General features: G+C 34.6%; 1 protein-coding gene across 1 annotated transcript in view; it reads right to left on the reverse strand.

Moving 5' to 3' along the window:
* Positions 1 to 842: 842 nt before the first annotated feature.
* The window catches only part of LOC111036493 (flocculation protein FLO11-like), an 80,607-nt gene continuing 58,270 nt past the window's right edge, over positions 843 to 23,179 (reverse strand). Inside the window, exon 6 of the mRNA XM_022318519.1 lies at positions 843 to 1,157. Within this exon, the coding sequence (XP_022174211.1) occupies positions 862 to 1,157 (296 nt within the window). The 3' untranslated portion in view covers positions 843 to 861. The remainder of the gene's footprint in view (positions 1,158 to 23,179) is intronic.

Below are 23,179 nucleotides of genomic sequence, written 5' to 3' on the forward strand. Positions count from 1 at the left end.
CGGCGGCCGAGCAAATTGAATTTTGCCGTGTTCGCCGAACGTAACTCTTCGAGTGTAATGACACGGTGGCCGGGGGGGGGGGACTTTGAAGTGGCCTCGCGTGACTTAGACAACACCGAGTGACAGCTTTTCGTTAGGGGTTTTTTTTTTTTTTTTGTTCTTCCTCTTCTTATTTTATTATTATTATTATTATTTTTTGCCATGTGTCTATTTATTTCCTCTCTCATGTTATCGAAAGACACTATTTTGCTCTTTGTTTTTGTTTTATATACATCTTCCCGAGATCTCGTGCTCAAATTCGTCTCTCTTTTTTTGTCTCGGTAAAACGATCTGATTCGATAACTGATATTCTGAAAATTCCGTACCATCTCTTATATACGATTTCAGTGAATCGAATCACCCAGATAAAAATAAATCATCATCATTCGAACCATGTTATTGAATTTGTACGACTTATATCATGTTTAATGTGCTTTCATTTTGAATATCGCGATTTTATACTACCACTACATTCGTATTTGAACATTTTTTCATAATTCGATTAACAATGAACTACGATTAGTTATTTAGATTAGGTACATGTTTTATAGTCAACTGTAATAGTCGAAAATGTGATTATGATTTTCATACCTATGGAATTCAATTTATTATCTTTTCGGAGATAAATCATTCAATATTTCGTAAGACATTTTGGAATTTTCGGAAAATAGAACAGCCTATTTTAATCGTCTACAGCGGTATATTATAACCCACGTCGATCGCTGGAAGAGTTGACCGTTTTTGTTTTCGTTTCCAACTCAAACACAATCGAACGCTCACAACACTATACCTACGACTAATTACAAACTAATTTTTATATCGTCATAATATAAAGCGCTCACCTCCACACGCCTGCGGTGGCAACGGGAATATGAGCGTCGTAGAGCTTTTCCTCCTGGCCACAGCACAACCCAACGATTGTGGTTTGAAACTGCGAAGTTGTTGCATGAAATCTGAGCACTCCATCAAGGCCACGTCGGCGAAGTGTAGATCACACAGTATGTGATTCTTGAACCTCCTGGCCCGTTTCTGGTTCGGGCCGGTAAGGTTCATTCCGCACGAGTTGCAGCGCAAACATTCTTCGTGGTAGTGCTTGTTGTCATACAACAGAGAAGTTTCTGCGGAGAAAAACAAAAACAATCCGATTAAATCAGGGCTTTATTAAGCCGATTAACCTTTACGCAAGTATAATAATATGTACAATATGACGGCGGTATATATTATAGTGTTGTTCAGTGTATGTGTGCATTATTTTTTAAATGTTCTATCATGGTTCTTACTGCGTTCGCGAAAGTACTTAGGTGCTCGACTTATTCGCAGGGGCGGGCATGGCTCTACTATAGACGACAGCCGTGCGGATGGTTTACGCCGTTGTAGTAATCTTGTAAATATTATTACTATCACTGTTTTATTTGCATCGCATGAATCGACTTCTACTGTTCTCGACAATCGACATTTTATTACATAAATTTAATAATGAGTTCAGACGACCAAGTCAGAGAGACTTTAAAAAAATAATAATAAAAAACAGTTGGTTGACTCGGTGTGGGTGACCGAGGGGTGTCGCCTGACCGCCGCACGACGAAAACTATGACAGTTACCGCCGAGGTCCTTTTTTTAACGTGAATGGAGTGTAGTATGATATCATAAAAATCGATGGCACCTGTCACGGTAGTGTAAATTAAAGTCAATATAATACCTACAATACATATTTATGTGTAAACGAGATTCCAATTTTAGAGGATTGTATTGAATACACATTATGTAGACATATGATCTGTTTATGTCTTAGAAATGTTAAGAGACCGAGGTCCGAGTAAAATATTACTAGGTACTTTATCATGTTTTGGAAACAATTTTAGGAAGATAATATCTGAGTAGTTTGTCCTTCATTGAAATCAAAGATGTCTTTACGAATCGTCACTCTGCTAGTTTGTACAATTCAAAGGTCATCAAATAGTATCGGGCTTTTGAAGCCTTTGATTTAAATATAATTTGTATCTTTGTAAATAATTTGGTTTACGTGTATATTGTATATTTACAATATGTTATGTTCGTTTTACTTTTATTCCATGATCAATGTTATAAATTTAACTTTTTCATCGAGAAAAAACATGTATTTTTAGAACACCTACCTCATAAAAGTTATTATTAATTTATGACTTCGTCCTAAAAATCATTTTTTCTCCATATAAATTTATCGATAAAAATAAATACAGTAATATGTAGTTCAATAAAAATTATTTTTTGAAATATTCAAATAATGGTTATGAAATAATGGATGAAGCTATATATTTTAATTAACAAAATATCAACAATGAATGAATAGTGTATTTATTATACATAATGTATTTTAATCAGGAATTCATACAAAATTCTATGGCTTATATTTTATACTGTATTCTTTTGAAAATAATGCTTGGTGCAAAATTTGTATTCTAAAAATAAGAATTTTCAATTGGAGTACTTTATAAACGTTTATAAACATAAATATATAGTTTGTATTCTCAATCAAATAGTATATGAAGTTCAGTTATAAAAACATAAAAATAAATATTAAAATAAATGTTATTTGTAGTATAAATCATATTCAGTAATAGCTATAAATTATAATATAATGTTATGCACAGTAATAGTATATTTGTATGTTTAAATTAGAATTTAATAATATGTGTTTATAGTTCATACATTAAATAAAATATATTATGTATACCATTTAATATATATTATATTCATAATTTTTTTTTTTTTTAAATCCTCATCACTTTGTATTGCGGTTATTCAAACAAAGTATTTTCTTTAATTTGAATATAGGTTGGGTTTAAACTTCAAAATTGAACGAATATTTCTAATTTTTACACACCTTAAGTAAAATAGTACTGTATAAAAAAAATTAATTTTTAAATTTTAGAAATTTCTCTTTAAAAATTTCTGAAATTTGACATTACTCTTCATAATTAAAAACACATCAGATGATATTTATATATTTGTAAGCATTTAAAATTTAGATTTTAGATTTTCACCAAAATTAATTTCACCCAAATCATGTCAATGACCATAATACTAGAAAAAATGTATTGTTTGGATATTATAATATCATAACGATATACTTTATGATTGTATCACTGTCCACTAACCATTAGAACGATTTTCGATTATTACAATAACGAGGTAAACGCACAATGACAATATATAACCGAATAATCGTAAATTGCCACTATAAAATATGAGTGCACACAAACGTGAATTTTGCAGTTTGTCTCATAAAGCCGATCTAATAACATAAACCGTACGGTACACCCTTGATTCTAGACCCTTTAAAATACAACAATCTATCCTAATTAGTTATATGAATTTCGTGACTTTCGAACGTACCCTGTGCACCGAATCTCACAGGATCTGTCCTTCAATTTATCACAACAACGATACTACTAGTTTTAACGATATTACATAATAATATTAATAATTTTGTTTGTTGTCGTAAAATAACGTGTCAATAATATTATGTTTCTACGATGAATTTCTAAAAGCCATTTTGTAGTTACCTAATTTTCAAACTTCCAGATCGTTAGAACCTAAACTTAGTTGTTGTCAACAAATGAAGTCCGGTCTTTATCCACTGGGTGGACGATTTCTCCTCACGACGTTTAAGTGATGCAATAACATGAAAGTTAAAAAAAAAAAAAAATACAAATATACGTAACGCCTATTGAATATAATACCACATTCATATTATGTAACACTTGAACGCCTAAGCGATCTAAGTAGGTACATAAAAAAAAAATTTTTTAGAAAATCTGGTTTTGATATTTCAATTAGTGATAAAAATAATGTAAAAACAAAACTGCCGGATTGTGCGACGCATATTCAGTTCGTGAGTACATTATATATGTGATGGTGGTGGCGGGGCAGAGTGATGCGCGCGGCGGTTGTGTTGGCAAATGATGGATTCGATATGACAAATAAATACACACATAGGTACACACGCGAGAGGAGATTCAAATGTTTATTATTCATTATTTTTTTATAGATTTTATTTTCCCCAATGATTGAAATATCGCAATACCCATCCTGCCCGCGGATGTCCGACAGTTCAACCGATTTTTACACGTGTATGCGCGACAAAATTACGTCGTTATAGTTGCGTAGTAGTTCTCCGTGTTATGATTCATAGTGTGTAATAATGTGTTACGAATTGCATCGCATTGCGATTGGGCGACAGAAGTCTCAACAATTTTGCACTTAAACATACTAAAGCCCAATGGAAAACTGACTTTGGGATAAAACTTAAGAAAATAGTTTTGTTATTTGTGAAAAAAACATTTTAACTCTGATGACATAGTGCAGATTGAAAAAGATCACAATGGAGATATTATATTATTCATTGACCACTGTGAGTATCAAAAAAACCAAATATCTTTATCATTTTCATATTTTCTGACCTAAATATAAGTAGTAAATATTTCAAAAATGTAGTATTGGTTGATTGTTTATTGTCACGTGTCTCGATGGTAACTGTTGGTCGGTTGGTAAACAGTAAAATACAGAAAGTTGGATCAGAAGCGCTATCAAAATAGCTGATTATATATGTACTAAAATGTCCTCTGTTTGCCGACACAATGATGAGCAAAGAGTCCGGACCTTGTCTTCTAAGGCCGTGATTGTGATTTTAATGTCACAGAATAAATGTAATTCGCACGGCAGAAAACCCGTAATGTAAATATTCTTCCGTGAATTCTCAAACAAATCTTTCTTCTTCTCTTACTCTACCCCTCGTCCCCGTGAACTATTTTATTGCTCTAAGACTATAGGCAAATCGATGTGCCGGTAGACGTTGTCCATTAGCTTATACAGGTCTATAATGGACTATGATAGAACGGTACTACGATCTGTAATCGTTTATGCACAAGACATACCCTAAACAGTTATTTAAATACAAATGTATCGTATTAGATGCAATTGCATACTAATGACTTTGGTTTAACCGCTAAAACCCGAAAAAACGTGCTGGTAAAATGTCTCGGGATCAGCCTAGGATTTTTCAGAAATCAAGATAAAATTGTAAATCGTTTTATTTAAAAACCGCATTACTTTATGTTATTGTTCTAATACAAATAATACAATACGTGTATTATATACGTTATATTTTAAAAATGTCGTAATATCACTAGGAAAAGGTTAAAAAATGATCTAAAAAATAAATATAGTCCTATGAGTTTAAAAATACACTTAAACATAAAAAACCTCGAAAAATGCAAAAATGACCGAAAAAAAACCGTTTGGTCTTGGCTAAACGCAACACTCGAAATACATTTGTAACTTAAAAAAAAACATTCCAGACACAAAGATGCAATCACATCAAAATCCGATCCCTACTAATAACTACGATTTGCAATCGAGATCGAACGTCGGCGGGAATGTGGAAATGGAGTGTACCTTTTGCTAAAAAGTAAAAACGCGAACAGCAAATAACGGTGAACGTATAATAACCATTCTAGTTTTGCCGACCTCGATCAGTGTTTTCCCACGAGTGATACCGTTTTGTATATCATACTATGATCATAGAAGATTACGACTTTTGAACGCAGCCAGCGGCCAATCGAGTTTCCAAGCGTCTGCCGATTCGCTGGAAAAACCAACATCGTGTTCCTTTACACACGACGTCCTAGTTGTAATATAACAGTGTTACCTACTTATAGATACGCGATCCGTAATTCAAGAGGGACGATGGACACCCTGACCTGCATCAGAGCTCATCAGAGCCTGGGATATTATTGCGCCGAGCTCGATTATAATGGACGTCACAATCAGTGTTCATTGGCCGTACAGCAACGAACATTTTATTCGGTTTTTTTTTCGGATTTCTCTGCGTAAAATTATTTGGGCAGAAGAAACCCTCTAAGAGTCGGAACTCGAAACCGACCATTGAGAAACGAGTATAATTTTGTCATACTGTATTTGCTTTAGTACAGACACGTAGTTACAATGGGGCCAGGGTATGCCTGACCTGGTGGCGAAACCAGAATTTATTCAAGAGGGGGGTCGAAAAACTTGACTAGCCTGGCCCACCATGCAATGTGCGGCATTAATACCAAAGTATTCAGTAGGACTCATTTACATAATATAGTGGCTTTTAATTTATCGCCTAAAAATGATCTTACTCTTTCCAAGATCTTAATTCGTGCTCTTGTAGTCTTGCATAGTGATGTAAATTGATTAGTACCAAGTACCTAGTGACTTTTAAAATAATGAATACTCAATGTCAATATTATAATAATTAAAAACATTTGTATCTGGTTTTTATTCATACATTTAACTATTTATGTATTTTACGGTATTTTTTTTAATACTCCTTATTGGAAAAATGATAAAATATGGTATTATTAGGTTATATATTTGTAGAGGTGATGTGCCGATAACTAACTTTATTTAATGTAAAAAATGTCAGGAAGGAAGGGCCCATCTGACATTGCCCACGTATTGAACATTTCCTGGCTACGTGCCTGATTTAATATGCTCTATCTATTTGAAAGTTCATAACCGTTTTCTCGAATGCAATTTAAGACGTTATCGTTGTATACAAATCCAGTGACATTGGCAAATATTTAAAGTGTAATAATATCGGGTTATTCATTTATCAGTGTAACGGTTTGGTCTTCGACTTTTCTTATCACGAAACTGGAGTGGGTGCACATTATACGCGGATCACGACCGTCTCGCCAGCACCACCGATTCAAGCATTTTAAAATTATTTTTAACAGGAAATATAGCATGTAATGAGCACGAATTCGCATGACTATCGGCCGTCTCGCCAGCACCACCGATTCAAGCATTTTAAAATTATTTTTAACAGGAAATATAGCATGTAATGAGCACGAATTCGCATGACTATCGGCAAAATTTGCGCGACAACGTTTACACCTGCATGCCAAAAAATGATGTGCGGTGCTGGAGAGACGTCGTGCGCGGATCGTCTGAGCACCAGCATTCGACAGCAGCCAAAAACGTAGTCGTACGCCTCTGTCATGTAATTCGGCACGTGTTTACCTACGTCCTTAAATACGAACAGTTTCGACAGTGGATCAACACGAAACCATCCTCGGTGTACCGCAATAGTTATACTGTGCAGTGTGTGTGTGTGAGTGTGTGCGTGTGTGTGTGTGTGTGTGTGTGTGTGTGTGTGTGTGTGTGTGTGTGTGTGTGTGCTTGCGTGTGAGGGTAGACGACCAAAATCTCAGGGCCTTGTTGTAAATCTCGCAGCTTAAGGATTTCTTGCTCGACACGTGTGCCACACGACTATTAATTATTCACTACACGGCGATATTATATAATATCGAACGCGATTCGTCGGAAAAAGTAATCGTTTTCCACCGCGGTTTTACCATCATATTATTATATGGGCATGCACGGAGTCGCGCCAACGCTTCGAGACCGCTTTGAACTTTGAACGACTAACATTTCACCGCGCAAAAAGCTACAAAGATAATAATATTCTACCGACGTCAGTGTGTGTGTGTGTGTGTGTGTGTGTGTGTGTGTGTGTGTGTGTGTGTGTGTGCCTGTGGTATTATTTTAGGATTATAATTATGTTCCGCTTGCTTCTCAGACACGATACCTTGTAATATGCTTTGTTGGGTAAAACTCGTCTTTCGCCCATTGAATATATCGCACAGTCGTGCATTTTGAATATGGCAGTTGTCTTCGTTCACCATGTGCGTGAAGTTGGCCTCCCGACTTCGTCCGATCGTTTCTATGCCAATATTTTGCAAATTAATAGTAAATAATTGCAAATTAGTTTTTAGAATTTGAAAATCAATATTTTATTTTTGGCGAACTTTACAAGTTTTTTTGCAACCGAATGACTCCGACGTTATCGAATACCTTATGAAAAATTGTTTTAAATATATATATATTTTGTAATTGAAATTACATGATCTACATACCAATGCATAAAAAATAGTTGTGCATTTACAAAAATAATGTATAACAATTTTTCATAAGTGTTCCATAACGCGGGGGTCATTCGGTTGCGAAAAACTTGTGAAATTTACGAAACGATCGGACAAAGTCGGGGGGCTGCATGAAGTTGGTCCCCCGTAATGGATCTTAGCCTATAATTATTTTATGAGTTATTTGCAAATTCTGACAATCGATTTGCAAAATATTGGCATAGATTTCGAAACGATCGGACGAAGTCGGGGGGCCAACTTCACACACATTTGTTCACCGCAATATTGCGACATCGAGTGATTAAAATAAATAGCTTACTGACTACCCCCTCCCCTGAATCGTATTCTACATATATTAATACATTGAACAGTTTAAACTTGTATCGACAATTTCGATTAGACGTGTACATGGGTGGTCCGCTCAATCGCTTATTTTTTAACGCAAACTAATATAGTTACATCATTTAATTATTATGTATTGATGGTGTTAGATATGTGAATGAGACGGATTGATGTGGATAATAATAAATTATGCAGCGTGACTATGCGATTAAATGGGGAAAATGCACACATTATGTCAAATCGGATCAGCCGATGATGGAAAAAAATTGAAACACAAATTTATCGTCAGTGGATGCGCAATGTGTTTAAACAGATCATTCTTTAGCCGATGTGACGTCAATCATCGTAGGTATGTCATTTTGATAATCCGTCACCCCGGCTCATGCAAGTGGAATTGTTATTATTATTATTATTATTATTATTTGCAATCGGAAAATGAATACTGTATACTCCAATTGGCGAGTTTATGATTTCGTGACGATGGTGAGGGGAGGGTTAAATAGACTACAAATCTCTACGGCGTATTTTTTGAAAGCAGTTATTATCTAAACTTAATAAACTAGCTGTACAATATTTATTACATGTGGAATTGGGAATGATAATATTCTGAATTTCCTTTTTTTTTTTTATGTATTTTAAGATGAATAATAATATGTATGTCAGATAATTAATATCAATTTATTACCTGTACCAATATTTTAAACACATGTACAATTTGAATTAATATAATATGTGGTTATATTTGCTATTATGTTTTTGAGAGCCACTTTACGTTACGTAATACTGTACACAGGAAATATATGACTTAACTTTCCCAATGCGAGTCTCAGAATTTTTGCGCATTCGAACCCTTCGAAATTTTAACGTCAATCGGTTAAGTCCCATCATCGCTCGAAAAGTATCCATATTATATATCGTTCGAAAATCATAATATTTTGTCGATTTGTGTACTATCGCTCCCGCTTCCCCATCAGGAGCAATCCGTGTCGGCAGCTTAAAGAACACGTTCTATACTGTCGTCTTGGCCGGTCGTCCGCTTGACGGAAACAATGTTTCCTTAAAAAACCTCTCCTTCGACGATGACGGTCGAGGATTATATCAGCGGGCTGTAATCCGGCGAAATGGTCTTGTACGCATCTGCGCGCTGTCGCGTATACGGCATACGATTATGCACGACACATCACGCGGATATCCCCCGATCGAAATATATTGGGTTTTACAGGGTTTAGCGTGGAGGAAAAACGGTAGCGCCTTGCGCCGGCCACTCGGGAGGTTTATTGCGCACTATTCTCGACCCCGAACCCGCCGACGACTGCGACCGGCGAGCCGCGGAAATCCTCGGCACTCGCCCGTGTTTGCCCGCCGATGACCTGCCTATACACGTATCACAGATAATCGTCACGATATACGATGTATTATACGCGTTGTGCTTGGAAATTATGATCTAACGTCCGCCCGCGAATTCGTGAAACGATATCGGAACAATAATATAATATGACGATATGATTTTATTAATAATATTTTACTGCAGGCGGCGGCGACCGTGCAATCGGGGGGGGGGGGGGTACACGATATGCGAAACGTGATGTTGAACGAAACTGATCAGACTGTCGATCGTGGAACACTGGCGTTGTGCGCCCGATCGATAATTATGTATAAATGTATGATCACACACGGTGAAACGTGTCTCATCCGGACCGCCGCCGATAAGACGGAATCCTCTTCCGTGCGGAAATGTATTGTGGTCCCGGCAGATTTCTATGATTTAACATGGGATCGGGCCGCTGATAAAACGGAAAGCCATTTTTTATTGGTCCCGCAAATCATGCGCACACCTCGTATACATACGGAAAAACACATCGTAAGATGAACAAAAATATTTTCGATACCCACGTTTATTTTGCCGCTAGACAATCGTTGGGGTCAGCGATTAATGCGTTATCTGTCGGATAAGTACGTTTTATCTCGATCATCGGTGCTTGTTATTGTCACCGTAGTCGTATAGGTTACCTGTCGTTCCGTATCCTTTTTTATTTGCTCTCGTAATGTCTTCAAAGGTTTGTTCGAGTTTAGGCCTATGATATGTAGCCCACGATATTTTTTATTGTTGGCCGGAAAATGTTACAACCTTAATCGTGCGGAATATCATAACTCTATATTACGGAATTTTCCTGTTTATTCAGTCGTGTGGAAACCTTCCTAAAGCGGAAATTTTTGTTGGTCCCGTGCGATTCCGCACAAGTCAGGTTTTACTGTATTGTATAATACGAAGTGCGCGTTGTAGATTTTAACGAGCACCAGAAGATCCAAAATCGGTATCAAATTCGAGGACGTATTTGAGAGTTCATGTGGAATGGACATTGCAGTAGAATCTCCGAAGTTATAATTCTATTAAATTCTACTTGACCATTTCGTAGAACTAATGGAATAAATCTGTTAACAAATAATTGGTTTGTCGTTCTAAATGTTATAAGCCGTTTCCGTTTATAATTAAATTATGTGTCTTAACATGGACATTGAACTATGAACGTGTGATTTTTATGAATTATTCGAATATAAAGATTATGAAAGTGAATTCTGTCCAACGAAAAAATGGACAAATGAAAATAGTACCTAAAATCAAAAACAGAACTTTCAGACGAAATCTTCGAATCGTATCATCATTATATTGACAGGCTAATGAAATGTAGATTATAATCACTTTTATAAAACACTAGTTTTTAGTCAAAAATAAAAAACATATTTTAAGTTACCATTTGTATATCAAGTTCAATACTGCAGTTCAGTGTTTTTTGACTATGTATTTGGATAATTTCGCCACCATGCAAATTTCATTATAATAAGCCATAACAATTATTTTATTATCTTATAATTAACGATTTTAATCATTTAAACGATTTAAAACGGACAAAAAATAATTGCACATTTATACGAGCCTTTATTATTAAAAACAACACTTTGGACCAATAAATTTTCAATATTCTTGTACGTTCATTACCTATTCCCAATAAATAATTAATCACAAAACAAAACAAAATTGATATTTATTGTTTACAGAGGATTTCATATAACTAGAACAACGGTAATATGACTATACAATGATAAACAAATCAAAATAAGTCAATTACTCAATTATCAAGGTCTATAGTTAATTTGTACTGTAATCCTTAAAATCTGATTTTATGTAGGTACTTCCTAAGTGAAATTATTACAAATTGTATATTTTGTTTAAATATTTGATTTTCATAATATTATTATTATACTGCTTAAAAAATACTTTTTATACTCCTTTATCACGATATTTTTTGTGTACTACCGCAGTAGCATGCTTATGTATGTACGTTTTGTACTAAAATTAATTATTTACTGTGTAGTAAAAATAATTTATTGGAATTTATTCAATGTAATATGTTACCTTTAAACATCGGTTTAATACCCAGAGTGTAGTAAACCATCTTTATTTTTGATATTATTGCGTTATGTGCTTCACATTTTGATATATTTTCGATAATATTACCATGTTTATTTAATCTTAGTTTGATATAAGTACAATAAATTGTACATTTTGTTGTTAAATCAATTAAACTGTTGAGGACGTATAAAAGAAGTTAAGATATTTTGAAGTTTAAAATTATTTTTGTAATTATTTTATGATACATGCGATATTATCTAAATTCTAACAATATTCAGATTTTATGATAGTTTATATGAATCATTTAATATCTTTTGAACATTAAAATTATAAAAATAAATGCTCTTTTGCCACCTATTGACTTATTAATATTTACAATATATATATATACATATATGTAATATGTTTACTGGTTAACTATTGGCGAAAATGTGAAGGAAGCAATTAACGAATGCATTTCGGAAAAATTGTAGTAGGTGCGTTTAGTGTTTACGTATATTTTGACAAGAGACGGTATATTCAAATGAGCCAACTAGACAGACTCATAAGTTCATTTTGTAAACATTTTACAATCGCCAGCTGTTCAGAAATATAACTTTCGTTCGCAAGTTTTTATTTCACAATTCAATAAACATAGTTTTAGAATTTTTTAAAAACTTATTCCATTGCCGGAAGTTATGTCTACTATAAAATAACGCAATAATGCCAATATATTATGATATGTATTTATGGAAAAACAATTTTGAAATTAAAATTGTATAAGAGACAGCCGACAGCGAACCATTTAACGTTCAACGCGGAGTACTATACTTTTATATATTATTTATATTTCGCTATAATATGTTTCTTGGTTACCTAGGTATTATTTTTCTAAACTATTATCGGTCTACTATTAAATCAATATTTTGTCATACTAATAGGGATTTTAAAATACGTGGGCCTGACGGTACTCACGACTGAAGTGAACAATTGAACACACGTCTATAACTTTGATTGGATTTACATGAAAAATGTTACATTTGATTTTAAACATCGTCCGTTGTAGCAAAAATTCCTAGACGAAAGGAGATTGGCACACGGCGGCGCTTTGGGTATGCCGCGCCCACCAAAATATATATTAGGGGTATATATAAGTCGACAAATATCCAACCGATGGTTATTTCATTTGTACCGATGTGTAATCCTAATCTCAACACCTGTACATCTCTCCAGACTCGGGAAAATTGTCCAGTGCCGGTACCGGTGTAACGGTAACAGCCACGAGTATCAGTCTGTAGTGGATAGGACCAATACAAGCCGACGGCTGTGCTGAAAATGTATAACGGTCACACGACGGTACCGGCACTAGAAAATTGATTTTCGTAAGTCTGGGGAGGTATACAAACGTTTGAATTAGGCTTACGAAAACCGTTACAAATGAAATAACCATATCGATAGGGGATATCTTTTGAATTATATATATATATATATTATATTTAGGCGGTGCTGGGTATCGCATCTCTTGGCTTTGGCAAGGGAGTGGACTCCGGGAGTCGGCAGTTACTGCCGGGTGTAAACAGTGGTGCGGTAATGCTATCGTATTTTGTATATTCTTTAAGTTTGTATTTTACGGATCAATTAAAGATCGAACCATTTCAAACGCTACCATTGTCATATTCACTTCTGACGTGAGTACCGACGCATATACATTTTTTTTTTTACATAATTACCTACATCGTATTATGCAGTAAATAACATACAACAGTCGTAACGTCAGTTTCGAGTGTTTTGACTGTGTGGCCCGATCGTACGCAGGCGGTCATATGGCAGGTATTACAATTAACGCGCCGCGTGTGATTGATTTATATAACGGTTGATTAAAATCATCGGTTTAATTGTTCGGTTCGGACGAAAACGCGCGAGATAGTGATTTTCAATACATCGTTAAAGTCCTTCGGACGGGTGCCGCAGACAAATGGCGATTATTAAATCGTTGCTCGCCCGAGATGAATTGCCGCATAAATTATTGGGTTCGAATGGAAATTATGACCGAAAGCTTTTCGCACGACTCGGACTGGTGTGGCTTTCGAGTTTTTTCGGGCATTCGTTTCCGATCGACCCCCGTTTGTCATATTATTCGCATACAAAACGAACGCACCTATATCATCATGCGAATATCACGTGTCATTGTGGCGAAAATAAAACCGAGATATTATAACGTCGCCCGGAAGAGGCGAATGCAATATTTCATATCCGGCCAATAAACGAACCGGGCATTGAAAACAACTGCACTGCTCGGTGTATTCAAGAGGCGGACAATGGAATATTATTAATAACGGAAAAACGGATAGCCCGCATGCATTCGCGGAGAGAAGTCTCAGGATGATTGACCGGCCGAGGTGGGGGGGGGGGGGAGAGCGCAGTCGTTATACAATATTAAATCGTTATTATTTAGAATACGTGCACCGAAAACCGGAGTTCCGCGAAATTACAATGACCGCTGACCAGGACGCCACGGGGCCCGAAGGAAGAGTATACAAAACGAGCACTTTTTCCGAGTAGATTTTTTGATTTCGGTCTCGAAATATACTTTATACAAAAAAAAAAAAACCGCAATATTTTGCTTTCACACGGGGTGGCCAATGGCTATATATACGCGATTGTGTGTGTGTGTGTGTGTGTCTGCATTCGGTATTGGCATTTCAAACACTTGCTGGTCCAATATTTTTGATAGGTAATTTATGGTGTTATATGAACACACACACACACACACACACACACACACACACACACACACACACACACGTGCGTGTGCGGGATTCGACCCGCAGGAGGAGCACGTAACGGACCATGCATATACGACCCTTTAGCTCAAATTTCAGATTTTATTGATGTTGTTTTATTTGCTTCCGAGATCAAACCCGTCTGTTGCAGAAGTGGCCGTAAAACGGTACGATAAAAGTTTCATTTCGAAAACCCTCCGGTGTATAATACGCGCTATTATTGAGTATTTGACATTTCTGTTTAAACATTACAACAATCAATAATCGGACATGGAATATTTTTAAACCGAAGAAAAAAATAGTGCCTATAGTGCTCGGAGCCTATAGTACTGTAATATAATTTTATCGTTTCCTACGAATCGAAGTGAACCGACATTGTTTTGGTTACGATTTATATACATCTATACGTATTGAATAATCAAATTGCTTTTTGTTAATCGCTTGGATCTCCTCTATTGCACGTTAATTATTATAATTTTATCGTTTTCTACGAATCGAAGTGAACCGACATTGTTTTGGTTACGATTTCTATATTATTTTTGAATAATCAAATTGCTTTTGTTAATCTTTTGGTTTTTTTCACTGTTGCACGTTAATTATTATAACTTTTTATGGTTAAACGGTAATTTTTTTCGAGATTAAGCTCTTAAACATACTTTTATAATACATTGCTACACGCGATACTTTTTTTTTGTACTCATGTTAATTATAAGCTTTCAGAATAATGTAGTAAGCAATTCAAATTAAAAATAAGTGTACACGCATGCAAATGGCAAACCTTTTTAACATATTACAATATGATATATTATAATATTAATTTAATAAAATTTGAATTGTTCGATTTGCAGAACCAAAGCAAATTGTATTATTTGTGGTCTTCATTTCACTTTGCACTATGATACAATCGCTGGAAGTTGTTTAATGTCAGAACCGCCGCATGTATATCGATGTTTAATTGAATGTATGATTATTGTGTATAATATTATTTACAGTTAATTATAATTTAGCTATAGAGATTTAGGGTCAGATAGCTTTTAAACTATGTACAATTTCCGGGGTAACACGGCGTTTTGTCACGATGAAGAATTTCCTGGAGGTGAAAATTTGATACATTTATTTTCGAGTAGGTACATATCTCTTTTGGAATTATAAGCTCTATCCGTACAGCACAGAAACTATACTGCATTCAAATGTAAATACGCGAGAACGACAAGAAAACTTTGCGTGAACTACATAATTCAACTAACTTTAAACATTAAAACGAACATTGATTTTTCGTAAGCGAGTAAATTATTATGATAGTTGTCGCGACGTTCGATGAGCACGTATGTGAATGAATTTTAGTAAAATAATATATTAAAGAATAATTTTAATATCGTAAAGGTACCTAGTCAATAATATTATGCATTGTATTATTAACGAACATTGTGTAAAGAGATAGGGTTCCTCACGTGTTTCTAAAATACTGTTTCAGAGTCACCCGGCGCATCGGATAGGCAATTCTGTGGCATTCGTGTGGTGCGGGTAATAATATTATAGTATAAATTATGCTACAATTAATCTTATGTTGTTTTCGATTTTTATGATATCTCTATGTAATACCTAATAATACCATATTATCATAATCTGGTATATTATTATCAATGGTTATACATATGAATATTGTAGATGTATATGAATGTGTTGTATTACTTCACATTCTTTTAATTTTCTCCTAAATATTCAAATAACCTATTGTAATAGGAAGCATTAACCTTACACCACGTTGGGACCATAACATCGGCATCGGGTCCAGTACAAAACCAACGGTCAACAAAAATAATTAATTTCTATTCGTAAACGAAAATGTTTATAAATTCTCGTCTCGATTATTGGACGTATCCGCTTAATACATTTGTTCACCCGGGAAAGAAAAATCGAACAGTATATAAGGTTAGGTTAGATGGCTGAAATGAAATAATTATTTTTCGCCGATACTGAAGATGACGTGTGAAAAATATTGTTATGTGACTGAAATGAAAGCTTTGGATTGATTAAATCGTGTACGATGGCAGTGTAATTCTTTCGACACAGTGAATAAATGCCATGGGCGGTGGGATAAAAGCCAGCCGAGGGACCGTCGAGCTCTTGTTGTCGGAAAATGGGGCAAAGCGGCTTGCAAAGGGAATTTTTGGCTCAAACTACATTTATATATATATATATATATGTTGTATACTTATATTATATAATACAGGGGTAGTTTTTCCAAGTTAGTTTTTTCCACACCCTTTTTGACGGACGCTGATGATTTCGGACGTGCGCATACACCGCACCCATGCGTTAACGACAAACACCCTCCTACTGCATGCTGTGCAGACCCTAGAGCGTGTATTCTGTACATAATTAGGTGGAAAAGTAATTTCAGGTGTCCCCCAAAATTACGCCTGTGTAGTATCGTCGACCTTTTTTTTTTTTTTTTCGTAGACAATTTCGACCGGGCCCATCACTTCCACCACTGCCACCACTGCCACCACCCACCACCATCATTGCCACCACCACTACCCCAACCTTTGTTATCCTAAAATGTAGTATGTTGCGTGACAAATAATTGAGGTGAACGGACGAACATATATTTTGACCGTGTCAACGCGAAACGCCGTTTTGTGTAAATATATTTGTTTAATTACTATAATTTGTTTAGTCATAATTATTATTATCTAACCGTAGGTTATGTTTTTAGTCAAGTTTTAGGTGATCACAGAAATGACAGAGCAAATAAAAAAAAAGACAAAACAAAACTAAAATATTCATCAACCAAAAATCGAATAAAAATTCAAACATGCACGAAATAAACGGGGAAAAACCCAAACGTAATCAAACGCTATGTATGTGCAAGTAATAATTATAGATAACGGAGTTGTCGGTGGTGCCAAATAAATATTAATTTACGTTTCAAAGCGGGTACTTAAAAATTAAATAATAATTATATACCTGGTGTGTAGTGGAGGCGGTTAGACTTAGTGGCGGTTATACAACAAACGGAGAAACCACATTTATCAAATTAACGAATTAAACGAATAATTTTACGAGCAAATATCGGTCTTCAAAACACAGTAGTGAAAAAGTTGGGTGTACGATTTCAAGTGACCATGTCACGGTCGTAACCACGGAAACGACTCCCTGTGCATTTGGCCAGCCAGGTTAATCTGTTGCTATTGTTGCCTAGCACCACGCAAAAGTAATTATTTTTGCTGTTAGAGAAGTCGAGGAGGATGAAAATGGTTACGATACAGGAAAATTGTTTTTCAATATTTATAGAATAATATATTAATATAATAACCTCGGCGAATATCCCGTGCCCGTGCAGTGTCTTATAACTAGCTGTGGCACTCTGGCACTAATCGTTAACCGGAAATAAAAACAAAATAATAGTACACAATATGTACATAATATTCTTGTTCGTTGTTCCGACTTGTAGGTTCAGCCGTTCAACGTGCAGATATTATGAGGTAGATCGGTAATAGGTTATATTATGTAATACTACTAATATGTTTCTTAAAATGTTTTCCTTAGCTTCCTCGTACACACGCGCACACTGCAGATAATTATTTATTTTAAGTACATGATCTATAGCCCCGTAGGTATTTCAAACGATGAAATATTGTGTACTCAGGTTTAATATTGTATTGATAGCAACCATTCGTACATAGCGATAAGAACGTAGTATCACAACATTTACTTATTATACACAGGAAATTAAAGAATTTATATTTTGTTTACGTGCTAATATTATGTTCAAGTACAAGGAAAATTGCTGAAATTCATTTTTAAAGGAAAAATTCAATGTGTTAACATGCCTTAATAATTTTATGTTACAACATGTTATTATACTCACTCTTTTATTACACACAGACACAGCCACAGTATTACGTTATAAACAGGTGCACATTTATTTTTAAAATTATGTAACATAATTATTGTCAGATATTAATATATTATATAATCTAACAATATAACTTGCAGCAACCTTAGAGGTAACAAAATACCTACACATACGTCGTATTATATTATGTAATTCTTCCGATTTTTAAAAATATAGGATTATTTGTAAGCGCTATGTAGTAAGATACGACAAAATATATTGATGATTAACTTTTCACCCTTCGCGTGAATGACAGCGGCGTATGAAAAGAATCGCAACGAATGTAATATAAAAAAAAGTATAGCGAAATTGTTGTGTCAAAACGCATCCTGGAAAATGTGTTCGCGGAAAAAACCACTTTAATTCGAAAGTCATACAATCTCATTTTTATCTTTTGAAATTTGATATGCTCATGCGTGACGAATTATATGATTATTAATAGCTCTCGGGCAGTCGTCGTGGACGACATATTTTTGTGTCGTAAAAGCTTAATCGAAGTTCGGTATCACAACATTTTTATAAAACCAAACCCAAGTCGGTGTTATACCGGAATTATTATTAAACTCGTCAGAATGTATAACGGCCGTTTTAATCATTTTACAATAATTTCAGAGCCGAACGGGCGTGAAAACGCTTACACGCACGAAAAACAATAACAATAATAATGCACACGTCACAGTGGCAATATATAGGTGCAATCAGTGGCGTGGCGAAGTGAAATATTTTATCGGGCAATTCATTTTTTGATTGACCTACCACCCACCCAGTGGGAGCCACAGGGACCATGCCCCAACTCCCCCCTCATTGGTCGTATTTGCTATTTTTTTTAAGTATTTTATAATTTTTTTTTCTGCTATTTTTAAATTTTAAACAGTGTGTGACCCTCCCTCCCTATAAAAAATCGGTCGTATTTGCTATTTTTTGCAGTATTTTATAATTTTTTTTTTTTTAATTTTAAACAGTGTGTGACCCTTCCCTCCCTATAAGAAATCGGTCACGGGGAATCGGGAATACCCGTTGAACGATAACGATTTTATTTATTTATAAGCTACTCCGGTAGTATATAGAGTACAGTTGTAACTTATTGTAGTATGTCGTAGTTACCACGTAAATATCAACTAAATGATAATGCTTTGAATAGCCATGTTTTGTGTTTTTATTCACAATATTGCGGTACTCTACTACTGAGTATCTATGAGTATGGTTATTAACGATGTTATTAATTCTTATTCTTATTCTTATATCATATTCAAATGTAGTTATAGTTTTGTACAACAATATCTCTCACTAAATCCAGTACTCACCACCCGACCACCCACACACCCAAAATTATCGGGCACCTGCCCCCCTTCAAAATCACGGTCAACACGCCACTGGGCCGGACAATGCGTGTACTATTATCACGGCATGCGTCGTGCGCAGTACTGCCGTGATTGTCCAATAATATTGCCGAAGCGTGTAACCAAATCGAAAATCGCCGCTGGACGGATATCGTTATCGATATTGTTATTGTTATTATTGTACGTGCACGGTGAAACGTACACATCTGACCCAGTCGGATCGCCGTCGTCTGCACGGTACGCCCGACTGTGCCGTTAACGGATACACGTCCGTCGTCGCGACGATATAATACGGCAATAACGACAACAAATTGTTTGTCATACGATTATGGATATACGTAAAATATAAAATGAACGGTGCCCGTGCAAACCGAGAACAGTATTTATTTGCTCGAGCACTGCGAGGCTTGCGATGATATTATTGTTATTATTATTATTATTATTATTATTATTATTATTATTATTACACTCGTGTTTCCCGAGCTGAGCTGAGCGCGACCGGAAGTGAAACACGAATATGGGATGATAATAGAGCTCGCGGCTGCACCCTGCACTGGTATACTGTACCGGCGGAAGTGGTTTTAATAATGATGTTTGACGATGATACACCAACGCCAAGTGTGTACAGTTCGCGAATCGATATTTTTCAAAATCCACGTTCGACCGCTTACCATTTTGTAATGCACTACTACTATGCTGTACTGTATATTACAATTGCCGTCCGGAATGGGAAATCCGCATTTCGCTTGTTTCGACGCCAGTGATGTCACACGAATATTGATTAAAAATTAAAATACGTATATTTCGTTTTTATTCCATCGTTTTCCCTATAAATTGTATTTCATCGACGGTTTTTTGTTTGTTTTTTTTTTTTTTTTGCAAAGACGCAGATACGCATAATTAGCCCACTCCCCTCTTACAACGTTTCAAAGTTTTTGTAATTGAGTTTTGCCGCCCAAAACGCGGTCGTAACCTGACAGCGTGTCGAAATCCAGGCGTATGGGTAAAATAACTGCGCAGTTAATTCAATCCGAAAAAGTCTGCGTGGTGTGCACTCGTGACATTATAAATATACGTAGGTACAAGATGAACATGCTTTATATAATATTTTAATGATAGTATATTGTTGTTTTCACTAACCAGAATAATATTTGTGTACCATACCGAATGTCGGGCATAATTAAGAATTAATGATCACTGTACAAGGCGCACACAAAAAAATGTATATATTAAATTTTAAATGGCGTCTCTGAAAAAAAAAAATGAAAGAAAGAAACTATATTAATAAAAATTAACGTCCGGGTATTTTTTGTTTTTATTTTATTACTGTTCAGCAAACATCCCTCCTATATTATATGAACCGTTTCCAAATCATCAATCTACTGATAGTAGTTTTGTTGACGATTTGTTGACAAGTGGACCGAGTGGGCGCTTGTCCATCGATCTTTGTTTTGACGTGAGACTATATGTTTGTGAAATTTGATATTTCATCACGTCGTGATTTATAACGTCACAAAAGCAAATCCAGTCGATTATTGTTGCGATGTCCTTACACAATAATTTATAGTTGATAATGTTCTTGTGGTTGCTTATAATATTGTTACAAACGAATGAACTCTTAAAATATTTTAGAATTCAGACGGTCGAAATATAACGAACGTACTGTCGTAATAATCCATGAGTATAAACTGAACTTCGAACGATGTGATCGCGTTTCTTTTTTTTTTAAACCATTGGGAAGCATAGTACTATAATAGCGATAAAACAACACCAAGAACCCGTTAGTTATAATTACTATCATTTTAGTAGATAAATATAATTACATATTATCGTATTGTTTGAAACGTTCCTCATTCGTAATTTTTAATATACCGAATAAATCTAGTAAATTAGATAAAACCAAAATGTGTTCACATAATGTATACGATGTTCTACTTAAATTACTAAATTACATGCGGTCAGAATAACGAGAGGAAACGTGAGTGCACGTCACACGAAATGGTGACAAACAAAGAATGTCATGATAAAAGACCGTCTTTGTGCGTGGGTAGAGCTTTGTAATATAATATTATGGAATTAAACCAAAATGTTGACCAAAAGAGTCTACTGTATTTTATGTGGTAAAATCCAATAATATTGACGAAACATCCGTTGAGAATAAAGTCGCAGGAGGATGCACGTCGGACAAAGGTGTTTCCTTTAAGGCTAAATGGACATTATAAGATTCTTTTTTGTATACAATATGTTATAGTATTATGAACGTAAAAAGTCTCAGGTATTTTTTTTTTTTTTAATATAACCTATCATGGTTATAATAAAATATAAAATAGTGTTATTGATACTATATACAACTGTTGTTACCTACACATTGTTCTAATTAATTTGACTTAACAGTGAACTTATTGAAAGAATTGTAATCCTTAGAGGTTATATGATAAGGTATGTAAAAGAAATTATTTATGGACACTTAATTGTTGTAGACTAATACCTAACCTTTGCAGATCATAAAAAAATTAAAACTAACGAATTGTACTAAACTATGTATCTTTAAACTCTTGAGAGTCATTATTACTACAGACACAGTGGAACTAATAGACAATATTTAAATAAATGTACTCCTCATTCCATTTTTATTTTTAATATCTCTCAACCACTACATTATTGACATTATTATTGTTTGGCAATAACTCTATTCCTTTAATTTTGGCATAATTTACACTGTGAAATTTGTTTGGTCTAAAAGAGTTGAGGAATTTTTCACATAAGAACCCTCTTCAAACTCAGTCACCAAAGAAGACTCAATAAAAAACAATGCATTGTTTTTAAATTGTTATTCCCAGAAAATAAAATGTATAAATAAAAAATACACATTAAAATAATATATATGATGTATACCATAAACTTGATCAGGACATCCTTGTTGTTTTGTGTTAGATTGAAAAAAAAATTGATTAATTATGGTAATTATTTTTGGTAGGTATTGATTTGATTTTATACGACTAAATAAAAACTGTGAAATCAAACAAAATGATTATTAAACAAATTGAGTACTTTACAAACTCTTTAAGGAAGATCCATGAAGTGGTTGATACTTTCTGGAGTTCAGGTCTTCATTACCGGAAGCTCTACTACACTCACTTATATTGCATCAGTTATAATTAGAAACTAAACCAAAACTGACAATTTTAACAAATTTTGAAACATCTGACCTAGTTTTAGTGTAGAAAATATTTTATTATTATATAAGTATACAACATAAATCACGGTTCAGAGGTTTAGAACTTAATTAAATTTGTAAAATTTGTTAAATTATCAACATAATTTTCACTTGAAAAACCACCAAGATATAATAAACAAAGTTCAAAATTAATTGATTGAAATCATGAACTCATGTATAATTACAAAATAATTTAAACACTTGTTTATTTAAAAAA

This window comes from Myzus persicae, unplaced genomic scaffold (genome assembly GCF_001856785.1).
Source record: "Myzus persicae strain clone G006 unplaced genomic scaffold, MPER_G0061.0, whole genome shotgun sequence".
In the NCBI taxonomy this organism is placed as follows: Eukaryota; Metazoa; Arthropoda; class Insecta; order Hemiptera; family Aphididae; genus Myzus; species Myzus persicae.